Source organism: Gracilinanus agilis, chromosome 1, assembly GCF_016433145.1.
Source record: "Gracilinanus agilis isolate LMUSP501 chromosome 1, AgileGrace, whole genome shotgun sequence".
Taxonomy (NCBI): Eukaryota; Metazoa; Chordata; class Mammalia; order Didelphimorphia; family Didelphidae; genus Gracilinanus; species Gracilinanus agilis.
In genome coordinates, this window is record NC_058130.1 from 290,099,945 (window position 1) to 290,115,351 (window position 15,407).

Below are 15,407 nucleotides of genomic sequence, written 5' to 3' on the forward strand. Positions count from 1 at the left end.
TAGCAAAGAGACTCCAGCAAGTAATTAAGAAGATCATCCACCATGATCAGGTGGGATTTATACCAGGAATGCAAGGTTGGTTCAACATTAGGAAAACCATCCACATAATTGACCATATCAACAGTCTAACAAACAAAAATCACATTATTATCTCAATAGATGCTGAAAAAGCCTTTGACAAAATACAGTATCCATTCCTATTGAAAACACTGGAAAGTATAGGAATAGAAGGACCTTTCCTAAAAATAATAACAGTATATACCTAAAACCATCAACAAGCATTATATGCAATGGGGATAAATTAGAAGCCTTCCCAATAAAATCAGGAGTGAAACAAGGATGCCCATCATCACCTCTATTATTTAACATAGTACTAGAAACACTAGCAGTAGCAATTAGAGAAGAAAAAGAAATTGAAGGTATCAAAATAGGCAATGAGGAGACTAAGCTATCACTCTTTGCAGATGACATGATGGTATACTTAAAAAGTCCTAGAGAAACAATGAGAAAACTATGTGAACATAGACTAGTATACCTGTCAGATCTCTGGGAAAGGAAAGATTTTAAAACCAAGCAAGAGTTAGAGAAAATTACAAAATGTAAATTAAATGGTTTTGATTATATTAAGCTAAAAAGCTTTTGTACAAACAAAAACAACGTAGTCAAAATCATAAGGGAAACAACAAATTGGGAAAAAATCTTTATAACGAAAAACTCTGACAGGAGTCTAATTACTCAAATATACAAGGAGTTAAATCAATTGTATAAAAAATCAAGCCATTCCCCAATTGATAAATGGGCAAGAGATATGAATAGGCAATTTTCAGATAAAGAAATCAAAAGTATCAATAAGCACATGAGAAAGTGTTCAAATCTCTAATTATTAGAGAAATGCAAATCAAAACAACTCTGAGGTATCACCTTACACCTAGCAGATTGGCTAAAATGAAAGAAGGGGAAGAGTAATGAATGCTGGAGGGGATGTGGCAAAATTAGGACATTAATGCATTGCTGGTGGAGTTGTGAACTGATCCAACCATTCTGGGTGGCAATTTGGAACTATACTCAAAGGGCTATAAAAGACTGCCTGCCCTTTGATCCAGCCATACCATTGTTGGGTTTGTAGCCCAAAGAGATCATAGATAAACAGACTTGCAAGAAAATATTTATAGCTGTGCTTTTTGTGGTGGCAAAGAACTGGAAAAGGAGGGTAATGCCCTTCAATTGGGGAATGGCTGAACAAATTGTGTTGTATGCTGGTGATGGAATACTATTGTGCTAAAAGGAATAATAAACTAGAGGAGTTCTAGGTGAACTGGAAAGACCTCCAGGAACTGATGCAGAGCGAAAGGAGCAGAGCCAGAAGAACACTGTACACAGAGACTGATATATTATGGTAAAATTCGAATGCAATGGACTTCTGTACCAGCAGAAAGCAATGGCACAGGACAGCTCTGAGGGATTTATGGTAAAGAACGCTAATCACATTCAGAGGAAAGACTACAGGAGAGGAAACATATAAGAAAAACAAATGTTTGAACGCATGGGCTGAGGAGGACATGATTGGGGATGTGGACTTGAAACTACCACACCAATGCAACTAACAAAATTTGGAAATAGGTCTTGAACAAGGACACATGATAAAACCAGTGGAAATGTGCGTCGGCCATGGGTGGAGGGGTGAAGGGGAAAATAGGAGCATGAATCATGTAACCATGTTAAAAATGAATATTAATAAATGATTAAAAAATTTAAAAAAATTAGAATTGGGCAACAGGAAGCTAATGAACATTATACATACATACATATATATATATATATGGAAAGGAGATATTTGGAATGTTGCAAGCAAGGAAGCTTGAAAAGAAGGAATGACAATTGGAAGGAGCAAAGGAGGGTTGTGGGAAATAGAACTGGGAGGAGGGGCTTTGTCTGGAGACTTGGTGCTGGACGGAGGATTTTGCCTGACCTCAGGATTTCAACAGTGGGATACCAGAGGTTTTCCCTGTTTTACTAATCTTTCCCTTTGTGCCTTGAAGGTCTGAAAGTGTTCTTGTTTCTCCCATATAACACCAAAGAGGCTGATTAGACAACTCCCAGAAATATTCAAGTAAATTCAAGAGCTACTAGGCTAGGAAAAAAATTTGCAGGCAGCCAAAAAAGGAAGAATTAAAATATTATAAAGCCAGAGCCAGGATTATATAGGACTTAGCAGCATTTACATTAAAAGGATTGGAAAGCCTGGAATATGATGTTCTGGAAGGAAAAGGTACTAGATTTATAAGCAAGAATTATCTATCCAGAAAAACTGAGTATATCCTTTCAGGGGGAAAAATGACTATTTTAATGAAATAGATTTCTAAATATTCCTGATGAAAAGATCAGAACTAAACAGAAAATTTGATGTATATAAACAAGACTTAATAGAAACATAAGGTAAATTTTTATCATCAGAGCAATAAAGAATATTTATAGACAGAGGGCAAGGGAAAAAACTGTTGAGGATGACATGATATGGTATGCAAAAAAAAGTGAAAAAGGATTGCAAAGGAAAGAGAAAAAGAGAATGAAATAAATTATCTCTTCTGAAGAGGTGTTAAAACTATTTACAATGGAAGGGAGGATAATGGTGATGATGGGCAATGCATAAACCTTACTCTTCTCAGAATTGGCTTGAAGAGAGAATCAATGTACTCATTTATGTATAGAATTCTGTCTTACTCTGAAAAGGAGGAGATAGGAAAAAAACCAGGAGGATAGGGGGAATAAAAAAAGGAGAGTGGATGATTAAAAGCAAAACATTTGTGAGGAGAGAAAAAAAGGAGAAAGAGCAGAATCAAAAGGGGAAAATAAGATAGAAGGGAATATACAGTAGGTAATCATAACTGTGAATGTAAATGGGATGAACTCACTCAAAATGGAAATGGATAGCAGAGTGGATTAAAAACCCAAATCCTACAATATGTTGTTTATAAGAAACATATATGAGACAGGGAAATACATACAGAGTAAATTAGAAATGGGGATGGAATCTGAAAAAAGAGTAGCAATTATGGTCTCAGACAAAGCTAAAGCAAAAATAGATCTAAAGAGATAAGAAAGGAAGTTACATCTTGATAGTAGGTACTAAAGACAATGAAGTAATATCAATATTAATCATTTATGCCTCAAATGCTATAGCCTCAAAATTTTTAAAGGAGAAAAGAAATGTGTTCCAGGATGAAATGGATATAAAACTATACTACTGTTGGACCTTGATCTTAACATCTCAGAATCAGATAAACGTAACCAAAAAATAAACATGAAAGAAGTAAAGGAAAAGAATAGAATTTTAGAAAAGTTAAATTTAACAGATCTCTGGAGAAAAATGAATGGGGATAAAAAGGACTATCCCTTCTTTTCAGTAGTACATGGTACCTACATGAAAATGACTGTATACTATGCCATAAAAACTAAACAACTAAATGTAGAAAAGCAGAAAAAATAAATATCCATTTCAGACCTTACTGCAATTAAAATGATAAGGGTCTATGGAAAGAAAAATTAATTGGAAACTAAATCATCTAATTCTTTAAAAGGGATGTGTCAAAGACCCCTTTTTGTCAAAAACATTCTAGAAACAATGATTTCATTAAAGAGAATGATAACGAGGAGACAACATTTCAAAATTTATGGGACACAGAAAAAGCAATACTTAAGAGGAAAATTTGTATCTCTGAATGCTTAAATCAACAGAGAAAAAGATGAATGAATGGGGCATGAAACTAAAAAAAAAAACCTAGAAAAAGAACAAACTAAAAATCTCCAATTAAAAACCAAATTGTAAATCCTAAAAATTAAAAGAGAAATTAATAAAATTGAAAGAAGAAATCAAAGCTATTGATAATTACATGAAAAATGTTCTAAATCACCCTTGATTAGAAAAATCCAAATTAAAACAACGCTGAGGTATTACCTCATACCTATAAGATTGGCTAATATGACAGTAAAGGAAAGTGATAAATATTGGAGGAGTCATGGCAAAATTGGGACACTAATGCATTGTTGGTAGAATTGTACACTGATCCAACCATTCTGGAGGGCAATTTGGCACTATGCCCTAAGGGCTATAAAACTGTGTATACCCTTTGATCCTGTAATACCACTACTAAGTTTATATCCCAAAGATATATTTTTTAAAACTGGGGGACCCTTTTTTCAGAAAAATATTTATAGCAACTCTTTTGTAGTGGCAAAAAATTGGAAACAGAGGTGATGTCCATCAATTGGGGAATGGCTAGACAGATGGTGATACATGTTGTTGATGGAATACTATTGTGCTATAATAAATGATAAGCAAGATAATTTCAGAATAAGCTGGAAAGATCTGCATGAACTGGTGCAGAGTGAAATAAGCAGAAATAAGGAGAACATGGTACAGAGTAACAGCAATAATGGTGATCAATTGTAAAACCTTTCGCTACTCTCAGCAATGCAATGATCTGGAACAATTTTGAAAGACTTATGACAAGGAATGCTATCTACCTCCAGAGAAAGAACTGTTGGAGTCAAATAGATGTGGAACAAAGAATACTATCTTTTATATCAGTATATTTATGGTTTTATTTTGGGGTTTTGGTTTTATCTGAGTGTGCTCTTACAACAATGGCAATATGGAAGTGTGTTTTGCATGACAAGAAAAAAAGAAAGAAAACTATTGAACTAATAAATAAGACTAGAAATTGGTTTTATGAAAAGACAAAATAGAGCATTGGTTAATTTGATTAAAAAAGTAATGAAGAAAATTAAATTATCAATATCCAAAATGAAAAGGGTGAATTCAAAAACAAGAAAGAGGAAATTAAAGCAATCATTAGGCACTATTTTCCCCAATTATATGACAATAAATCTGACAATATAAGTAAAGAATATTTACAAAAATATAAATTGCCAAAAAAGAGGAAATATAATACTTAAATAATCCCATCTCAGAAAAAGAAATTGAATGCCATCAAAAAACTCCCTAAGAAAAAAATCCTCATTGCCAGACATATTCACAAGTCAATTCTATCAAACTTTTAAAGAACAATTAATCTCAAAACTATATAAACTATTTGGCAAAACAGGTAAAAAAGGAGTCCTGACAAATTCTTTTAATAGCACAAATATGGTGCTGATATCTAAGTGAGGAAGAGCAAAAACAGAGGTCACTAAGACAGATTTTTGTACTGAATTACTTAAAGTATAATTATAGTAACAAGAATGAGGAATAAAAATATTTTGTATCTCCCTTTTACCTTAGTAATACACTAGCCATAGTATAGCTGTATATTGAATAGATGGATGAACGAATGAATGAAAACAATAGTGGGTTTTAGACTCTTAAAATGTTAAAAATGAGAATAAGATGTAGTTTCTACAGTTAAAATTTTAAAATCTGTACTAATAGCTCAAAATAGTGTTATTAAAACATTAATAAACACTAGGTATTAAACTCTGAAAGATATGAATTATACTATCCTCCATGTAACCTGGACTTCATTATTCATAGCAATATATAATTTCTCAAAATAATATAAGTTTAAGAAGGAAAGAGTAAAGTCAATTAGGAGTATGGGAATATACAATGGAACTTGGATCTAAAAAAAAAGGTAAATTTAGGAAGATAATTTTCTTAAGGGTAAAGAATATCCTACGAGTTTTTTTGTTTTTAAAAAATTTTCCCCACCATGTCCACCATACTTCTAAGCACACAGTAGACCCAAAACATGTATTTGAGCTTACCCTGAAAATACTCTCAAAAACTCTTATATGAACAGGCAAGAGATTGGATAAATATGCCACATTTATGTACTTAATAGCATGTACATTAGAAATATCTCATTAGAAAATTTTCTAAGCTTGAATCAAAATGAAAGCTCTTCCAGTATTATTTTTGAATTCACATATATTTTTAGAACCAAAAAATTACATTTAGCTTTAGAAAGTATAATGACAATAGTTTACTATAAGGTTTAGAAATTAGAATCATTTAAAAAATGCTAAATTAGAGAACGTGCTAGATCCCTGATCTGAAAATGACTCCTTCTAATGAACTTTGTATATGATCCTTAGAACCATCCATATATTAAACTTACCCTTGTAAGGCTTTATGAATTTGTCTGCACTTCATTTTCAATACCTGAAAAATATCTAATGGAAGGAAGAAAATAGACTTTAAAACTTATCTTATCCTAGTTGAATTCTGTTATGTTATTATACATCTAAAAGAACACTCAAAAATACTACCTTTTCAACTTAATCGAAGACTTCTAAAAAAGTGGATAAGGACCAAATGGCCCCAAATCACTAATTGTGACAAATGAAGTCTTATCTGCATTTAGTGAACAATAACAATTCTTGGTGGGTTACTCAAAATAAAGGTCCAGAAGAACATACGCTATTGGTTATGCAACAATACAGCCTCCTTTTCATTCATCTTTGAGCAGAATCTGAAATTTAAAGGCAGGACTAATATTGCTGGACTGGTATGGCCTTCCAAGCTAAGTGCAGAAGCAGATGAACAATGCTTTTTTTTTTTCAATTTTTTTTTTTTTTTTAATTTTAAACCCTTAACTTCTGTGTATTGGCTCATAAGTGGAAGAGTGGTAAGGGTAGGCAATGGGGGTCAAGTGACTTGCCCAGGGTCACACAGCTGGGAAGTGTCTGAGGCCGGATTTGAACCTAGGACCTCCCGTCTCTAGGCCTGGCTCTCAATCCACTGAGCTACCCAGCTGCCCCTGAACAATGCTTTTTAACATTTAGATTCTGTGATGAACCTAGAAAATATGGACTGGAGTAAATTGTCTAAGATTTTAAGAACTTATTACTGGCCTCTAAAGAACCTGAATCAGGCCAAGAAGTTGCTATGCGGGTAACTTTTATGTTCTTTTCTGAGAATACTTAAGGATGATTTAGCCTTCAGTATTTGGTTAGAAAATGGAAAAAAATCAAGTGATTTTTAACTAACACACACACACACACACACACACAGGCACAATTTTTACATCATTATAGAATAATGACAATTTTTCTATTTCTCTGAATAAAGAACAACACTGAAGTTTTGGGATGGGAAGAAACACTTTCTACACTTTCATTTTTGTGCACCTCTAAAAAAGGGTAATAGTAGTAGTAACAATAATAATAATAATAATAATAGTAATAATAGTAATAGTAGTAGTTGTCGTCATTGTCGTAGTAGCAGTAGTGATAGTAAATCATCAAACTATTGATTCTTAATTTATTTCCTGGTAAATCATTTACTAATTCATGGTTAAAGCTAGTTAATTCCAAGAAAACTGACTAATGGTAATGAATGATTTCTAGTAAAAATGAAAAATAAATTCATTTGTTACCTGAAATGTGTTTTGTTTATGTATTTGAGCTTTTTATTAAAAAAAAAAAAAACAACTGATAAGCAAAATCACTTTTTCATTTCCTTGGGAACAGAAAAGTGTATAGAAAAAGCTGGAAAAGGTATTTCATTTGGAAGAATTTCATCCCAAAAGCCTTGGGAGAATGATAGTAAATTTATCCAATTATGAAATAAATTGAAGATTAAAAAAAAAAACAGATACTACATAATTCAATATATTATGATTCTAAGATCATGCCCAGGAACTGGTATGGATATACAAAAAAGGGATTAAAAAAACAAAAACATTTCTTCATGGTTGGTTGACTGTCTTGCTTCAAATACTTTGCTGTTAAAAAAATCTGGTATGATCTGATGTAGCCCTTAGTAAAATCACAGCCATAGTTTAGAAGTAGTCAGACACACATAGCTTCCCCCCCCCCAACCCCCAGCATGAGAACTTAATCCAATTCCTTCCCAAATACTAAATGTCCTGCCAAGAAATTACTGATGCAGGAATTCTATGAAAAACTCTGTTAGATGGTAAAACACTGACATATTGAATTATCACCTATAGAAAACTCTGTTTAGGGCCACTGAGGTAATCTAAATCCATTGTCTCTATCTTGTAAATCATTACTAACCATCATCTCTGCAAAAGGCTTACCTAATCCCTTAGCCTACATCATTTTTCCTATAAAGTATGTACCTCAAATCATTAAACTTTGTCATTGGTCAGCAAAAGGATTTCTGCATGTCTGTCAGTCTGTCAGTTTATCCCTCCTGTAATTCCAGAATCGTTTTCCTCATCCCAGTTTGTTGACCCATGAGTAATCTGTAGAGCTGGGCTCAATGTGAAACTTGAAATTTCACGGGTATAAGGCACTCTGAGGTAAGGAAATTCTCTGCATCTACGCAGGTTGACACCTTCTCTGTAACTTAAAGAGTCTCAGAGAGTTGTCTAGAGCACTGAGAGGTTATGTGACCTGCCTAGTGTCACATAGCCAGAGTCATCCAGATATTCCTGTTTCAAGGCTCTTTATTCTCATTATTCTATAATGATGTAAAAACATGAAAACACTATCTATTTTGATAGGTCCTATCAATGCTGAGTTTTCTCATAAGAAGGATATAAGATATACAAATACCTTTTGAAACACCACAGACTTTTTAAAATATCAAGAATTAATTTAACGCTTATTACTCAAAGAGTGGAAGGGGAAAAATGAGAGGGAAAATATCTTACACAGCTAAACCAATCAAAAATCATTAACTTAATTCCTCAAAAAGGTATAAATTATTTCTTTAATGTAGCCTTCATATAGAATTGAAACATCTGAATAAGGTATCAGTTTTTATCTCTCTCCCCTTTTAACTTCCCCAACCAAATGGCAATGGTTATTAGAAGGAGGATATAGAAATTAAACAGGGAGGCAGCTCTAAGATTGTGATTAAGAAATACTACAACAAATCCAGGAAGGTAGTAGTATTAATAGAGATTTCCCATTTGGGATGCATTTTAAGCACTTGGATTTGTGATATGAACCCAAAATTTCAGCCGAAAAATATAAAAGACATTTCCTATGAAGAATTTTTAAAAATCAAACCAATAATTTGATACCAAAGAACTTTGATCTTTCATTAAAGTCTTGCAGACAAAATACCTGGATTCTCTTCCATGATGTTGAGGGCCTCAATAGCAGCTGCAGCTAATAAGGGAGGTAGAGAGGCTGAAAAGCAGTATCCTTGACCAGAAAGTCGCTGTGAAGCAATAAAATCAAGAGTAAGAAAGAAATTATTCCACTCCACCACTTTATTCTCTCTTAAAATCCCTTGACGATTGCCTTCAGTTCATATTAATCTACTAAACAACAGTGGATTGTGCTATGCTTGGGGAACCTGAAAGTTAGACACTATGCTTACCTTAAAGCTACCAAATTAAGCTTTATTTTAAAAGTCTTTGTTTTAGTTTCCTGGATAGACTACAGAATCATAAAATATCAGTTGGGAGAGAACTCAAGTCTAAATAACTGCTCCCCTCCCCCATCCCACCATGATATAGCCAGATATCTTTCTATTTTTTTTCAAAAAGTAGCCACCTAGGTTCCACGTAAAGCAGGGATAAGGAATTATTGATTTCCCAATATCATTCCATTTTTTAAGAGTTCCAAATAGTAGAACATTTTCCCTTATATCAATCCAAAATTGTCCGTAACAACATTTAAAATAAATCTAATTCCTCTTTCTACATGACAGTTCAGTGTATAAAGTTTCAACAGCTATAATTTTGTCAAATCAAAAAGCTTTGGTCAGAGATGCTATCAGGGAAATCTAATGGCTACAAGGAATATTTAAGATTCTACACAGTTCAAGTTCTAAGTTTATCCAGTGCTTGTTCCTCCCATCCAATGGTTTGCTCAAATTTTAAAGTTTATACTTATATCTCAATCTTATTTTTGAATGTTTGTGCTTACTGTAATACAACTCAATGGATCTTGCTGGGGAACTGCCAAGGCAAACACTACAAAATAGTTTAATTGCTACCAGCAGTTCTTGCTAGTACTCTTCTATGAAAACCTATGTAATATAAACCTCAAAGAGACTGAGGAGAGAATCTTCTTCTGGTTTTCCTCCTCTACCAAATGATCTAAAAATTTTTTTACTAAAACTATTTCAGATTTTTGGATTTGTTCTTGTGACTAACACTAGCAAACATAATAGCTGACATTTATAGAGTACTTTAAAGCCTATCATTCTATACTCACAAAAAACAAAAGTAGATACTAATAGGTATTACTATTGCCACTTCAGCAATGATGAAACTGAGACTTATTTAATGACTATCCATGATAACAAAGTTAGTTTTTACATGGGATTCAAATCTTATACTGATGATGTGTTCTATGTTTTCCATCTAACTCATGTCATTGATACATATTTGATACACATTTTTTATTATATGGAGTTAGGTCAAATTATTTTGAGTAAATAGATTTTTAAAATAAAAAGAGGTGCTTCAGTGTTCTAGGACATGGATCTCTTCCATGATAGTGGTGAATACCTTTAATGAGATTGCATCTACCTGCTTTATGCCATGCCTAATATTAATGATCTGAAGACGTTATGTCTTTTTGATGAACTTTGCATAATTCTGAGGTATGAAGGAAGCTACCTTCTTGGAGATCTTTTAAAGCAGCATTTTGCTCCACTGAATCAAAAGTAATTTTATTTTACTTTTTTCTTAAGGATATTTTTTTTTTTAGCAATTGCATGTAGTAACAAATTTCTACTTAAGTTTTCTGAAGTAATATGATCCAAATTGTCTCCCTTCCTTCTTCCCTCCCCTGCTAGGAGCTACCAAGCAACTCAATCTTGGTTATACATGTATTATCACACAAAACATGTTTCTATATTGTTCACTGCAAAATACAAATAGTTAACAATAAGCACAGGGGCATCTTTTTTTTCTGTACAATTTTCGATGATAGAGATGTAGTCTACTATGGAATATCAACTTGCAAAACTGAAGTGTTCCTTAATATGTTTATTAAAGATGCCCTCCAAATATATGTAGATTATGACAAGAATTTTATTCAGTTGGGATTAGCAGTTGATGCTCTCTCAGCTGTCTTTTTGGGGGTGTATTAAGTTAGAATTTTCTCGACTATGTGAAAGTTTACAGTAGAGTGGAGAAGAGCCTTAAGGTAAGAAGACCAATTAGAAGGCTACTACTAGGAAAGAGGAGATAAGGGACTAAAAACTAGGGTAATGGCTATGTGAGAGGAGAGGAAAAAAACAGATGAGAGATTTTGTGAAATAGGAAATGACAAATTCTAGCAACTAAATGTATATGTGGGATGAGAAAAAGTGAGAAATCAAGTATGATACTGAGTTGTAAACTTGAGTAATTAGATAGATTGAAATAGGCAGGTTTGGGTAATGAGGAAAATATGGATTTGGTTTTGGATGTTAAATTTGAGATGCCTATGGGTGGCTAGGTGGTACAGTGAAGACAGGAAGACTGATTCTCCTGAGGGCAAATTTGGCCTCAGGCATTTACTAGCTGTGTAACAATAGACAAGTCACTTAAGTCTATTTGTCTCAGTTTCCTCATCTTCAAAATGATCTGGAGAAGAAAACAGCAACCCACTCCACTATCTTTGCCAAGAAAACTCCTATTGGTGCATGAAGAGTCTTGGATATGATTGAAATGATTAAACCACAGTAACAACAAAAATGGGAAAATATGGTTGGAAATGTCTAATGGGTAATTAATAATGTGAGAGACTGAACTTAATTCACTTGGGAATATGGTGTTCCATGACTTGCAACAATTCAGAATTATTGGAAGAATATTGATATTTAAAAAGACAAGCCTTTGTCAAATACAGGGAAATGGTTCCTGGGGTGTTACCTTGTTGGAAGGAGAGCCTTTAAGGTGTTACTTTGCTCAAATTAATTTTTTAATAGTAGAGACATAAAGTGAAATCTTATATTCTCTCTCTGTAAACTTTAATATTTCCTTCTGAAACCTTCACCAAGGAGGTCTTTATTCCAGGGGTAGAATATTTTCATAACAATTAAGTAAACATATGGTTTTCATTTATTGATAATTTTTGATTGCCTCCTTCCAACAGTAATAACGTCTATGATTTTTCTTCAAGTTTTTGGTGTTTCCCTTTCAGAGCTTGAAAACTGATTCATCAATACCCTTACAATTGTGCTGTCTCCAATAAAGATGTAGTATATACTATATCTGTTCCTTATCTTTGTTTGCTTTGGTTTTGATTATTTGAGCTCAAGTAGCATATCATTTCTCTGTTACTGATGAAGAAAAAGTAATTTTTATAGAAATATTTTCTATTTTTTAATGTATTATCTTGCTTCCAATTTCATTCTTTGGAATAATTTGGCTTATTTGGGTTCTCTTGCAAAGACTGCTATGAAATTATACATTAACTACTTAATATTTTATGATATACTACCATTCATGATTTCTACTAATTATTCTCTGTCAGATTTTAGGAATGAATTTAAATTCTAGATGACTACTTCTTTTGTTTGTTTCCTGGCTATGTAGAGAAGATGGCAAAGTGTTTATTGACCCAGGCAATTTTTGAGGTGTTTTGGGTCTTCTTTTTGTGGCAAACAATTTATAAAAGTTAAATTTCCTTATGAAGTGCTGATGATCCACGTTAATATCTGTCAGTTTTCCATTTTTGGTATATTTTTTCCAATAAGTCAGAGCTGAGTGTTCTCAATGGCATCTTATTTTTTTCTAATTTGATATTTATTTTGACATTTGCTTTAATGAGGCAATGGATTGATTATAGAGATTAAAGATTCTGAAATGGCTCCCATATGGGTAGGTAGTTATTTCCTGACTATTATGTCAGCCCATAACATAATTATTTTTATATTGGTCTTTTTGGGAAATGTTTATCATAGGCACTGCAATAAAAGATGATCAAGTACCCTCCCCATAAATGCTACCTTTGGACCTTTTAAAAATGATTTTGCCAACTCCTTTATTTGTCTTTCTAGAGAAAGTCTATGAGATATCATTTCTTTTAATTATAACTTCATTTGTCCTTTTGATTTCATTTATAGTTAGTATGTCAAAATGGATATGATTCAGGTACTTCCAGTATATGAATATTTACTGGTTACCAGACAAAGGCTGGTCCCTACAGTTAAATTAATGTTTATACATTGCCTGAAATTTTTGTCATTAGCACTGTCTATGTTTATTTCAACTACTTTGCGATCATTAAAACAGAAAGGGACTATATACAAAACTGAGGGGTATTCTGTATTTTTCATCATTTTATGGCCAAAGAACTCATCATTAAGTGGCTAGGCAACTCATGATAAGTCTGTACTTGGCTGGGCTGATCCTCAAAAAATAAGGCATTTTCTATAGCTAAGACCATACTCAAAGGCATCATCATAGAAACTTCCAGAAAAGGCATCAGAGTAAGATTTTAAATTCTCTTAAATATGGAAGGCAGTGTAGTATAATAGAAAGAATCTGAATTTTGTATCAGAGAACTTGGATTTAATGACCCCTCTGTCATCAAATGACCTCAAAGATCCCTTTCAAGCTCTAAATGTAGAATCCTTTCTTCTGTTCCTATTGCTTTAATCTAGGTCCTCTATAACTCAATCCTTAATGTAGTGGAAGATGATTCTGAATTTCTAATACAACGTCTTCTTCCCCAACACATGATTTCAAGAATAATTTTAAAATAACTTTGTAATAAAATGAATTTATAATTTAAATTTTCAGGCAGACAATTGTTAATCATTTTATATTTTCTGAGAAAAATTATAACACAAGAATAAGCACACCTGGTGGTCAATTACAAAAGATCTGCCACAGCAAAATCCTCCAATAGAAGCAAGTGAATTCTCCATGTTAGCACTGATAAGATCAATGTCATCAATCTGAAACAAAAATCAGAGAACATTTCTTTAAAAGAGGAAAAATAAAAACTGAAAAGTATTCTAGGGGGGCAGCTGGGTAGCTCAGTGGGTTGAGAGCCAGGCCTAGAGATGGGAGGTCCTAGGTTCAAATCTGGCATCAGACACTTCCCTAGCCGTGTGACCCTGGGCAAGTCACTTAACTCCCATTGCCTAGCCCTTACCACTCTTCTGCCTTGGAGCCAATACACAGTATTGACTCCAAGACAGAAGGTAAAGGTTAAAAAAAAAAGTATTCTAGGTAATTTTTTCAACATTATAACAACTGAAATAAAAAGGGAAAATTTTAGCACTAATCATTTTTAAAACATTGTTCCAACAAAAAAAAGTAGAGTCCTAAAACCTACCAATAAAATTCCAGGAAAACAAATGTTCAATATTACAAAAGAAAATTTCAGAAATTGAGTTAAATTATGTTAAGTAGGCAGTTGTATTAAGATTGCAATTTCAAGAATTATTTAAAATTAATTTTGAAGTCTTGGCTTTCTTAAAGCTCCAGATAAAATTTCACCTTAGAAACATCCAGATCTCTCTTAATTCTAATGCCTATAGATTCTGTAGACTATTTTCAATTAATGCTGCACAAAGCTTGTTTGTTCGCAGTTATTTATACAATGTCTTCCTCATTAGATTGTGAGCATCATGAAAACAAGAGTGATCATATACTTTTTTATTATATTTCCAGTGCTTAATACAGTGTTTGGTACATATAAGGCATCTAATAATTGTTAACTGACTGAATGTATACTACCAATAAAAACCAGAAGAGATGAAAAAAAAGTCTATTCAAAATAATCACAGAAAATATAAAATATCTAGGATTCTACTTGCCAAGAGAACAGAGTAGTTACATAAAGAAAACTACAAAATATTCTTCAAAAGAATAAAAGGAAACCAGAATAATTAAAGGATTGTTTATGATGAAGCTGTGCCAATACAATAAAAATGATGATTTTAAACTCCAAACAGAATCCTGACTTAGACAAAAATAAAAAAATCTGATTTTATAAAATTAAAAAAGATTCTGAACAAAACAAATGCAGTTAGAATTAGATGGGAATAGAGTACCTGAGAAAAATTTTTGCAACAAGATTCATATCTATAATCCTAGGAAATGATTCAAATTTATAACAAAAGCTATTCTCTGGGAGATAAATGATCAAACTATGAAGAGGGGAAGTTTTCAGAGGAAGAAATCCAAACTAACAACAGCCAATAAATGAAATTAAAATAACTCTAAGGTTCCACCTAAGATAAGATTGGCAAAGATGACAAAAAAGAAAAATAACAATGATTAAAGGGATTAAAGAAGAAATGAGGCACAATAATGCCCTGTTGGTAGAGCTATGAAAGGGAATAATCATTCTGAAAAGTAATTTGGAATTTTATCCCCAAACTCACTTAATTGTGCCTTTGGGAGATACCACAAATAGGCTTATACTCCAAATAAATAAAAAACAAAGTACAAAACCTGTATGTACAAAAATATTTACAGTAGTCCTTTTAATTAGAAAAATGAACTGTAAACAAAGCTCATGTCTACTGTATT

At 32.7% G+C, this 15,407-nt stretch overlaps 1 protein-coding gene across 2 annotated transcripts in view; it reads right to left on the reverse strand.

The window, feature by feature from the left end:
* Positions 1-15,407, reverse strand: part of SPTLC1 (serine palmitoyltransferase long chain base subunit 1) — a 95,653-nt gene that overhangs the window by 32,264 nt on the left and 47,982 nt on the right. Inside the window, exons 10-12 of one of the 2 annotated variants that reach the window (XM_044662361.1) lie at positions 13,727-13,822; positions 9,040-9,136; positions 6,117-6,171 (exon numbers count right to left, since the gene is read on the reverse strand). In XM_044662361.1, the coding sequence (XP_044518296.1) occupies positions 6,117-6,171; positions 9,040-9,136; positions 13,727-13,822 (248 nt within the window). The remainder of the gene's footprint in view (positions 1-6,116; positions 6,172-9,039; positions 9,137-13,726; positions 13,823-15,407) is intronic. The other variant, XM_044662369.1, reaches the window with a different exon arrangement.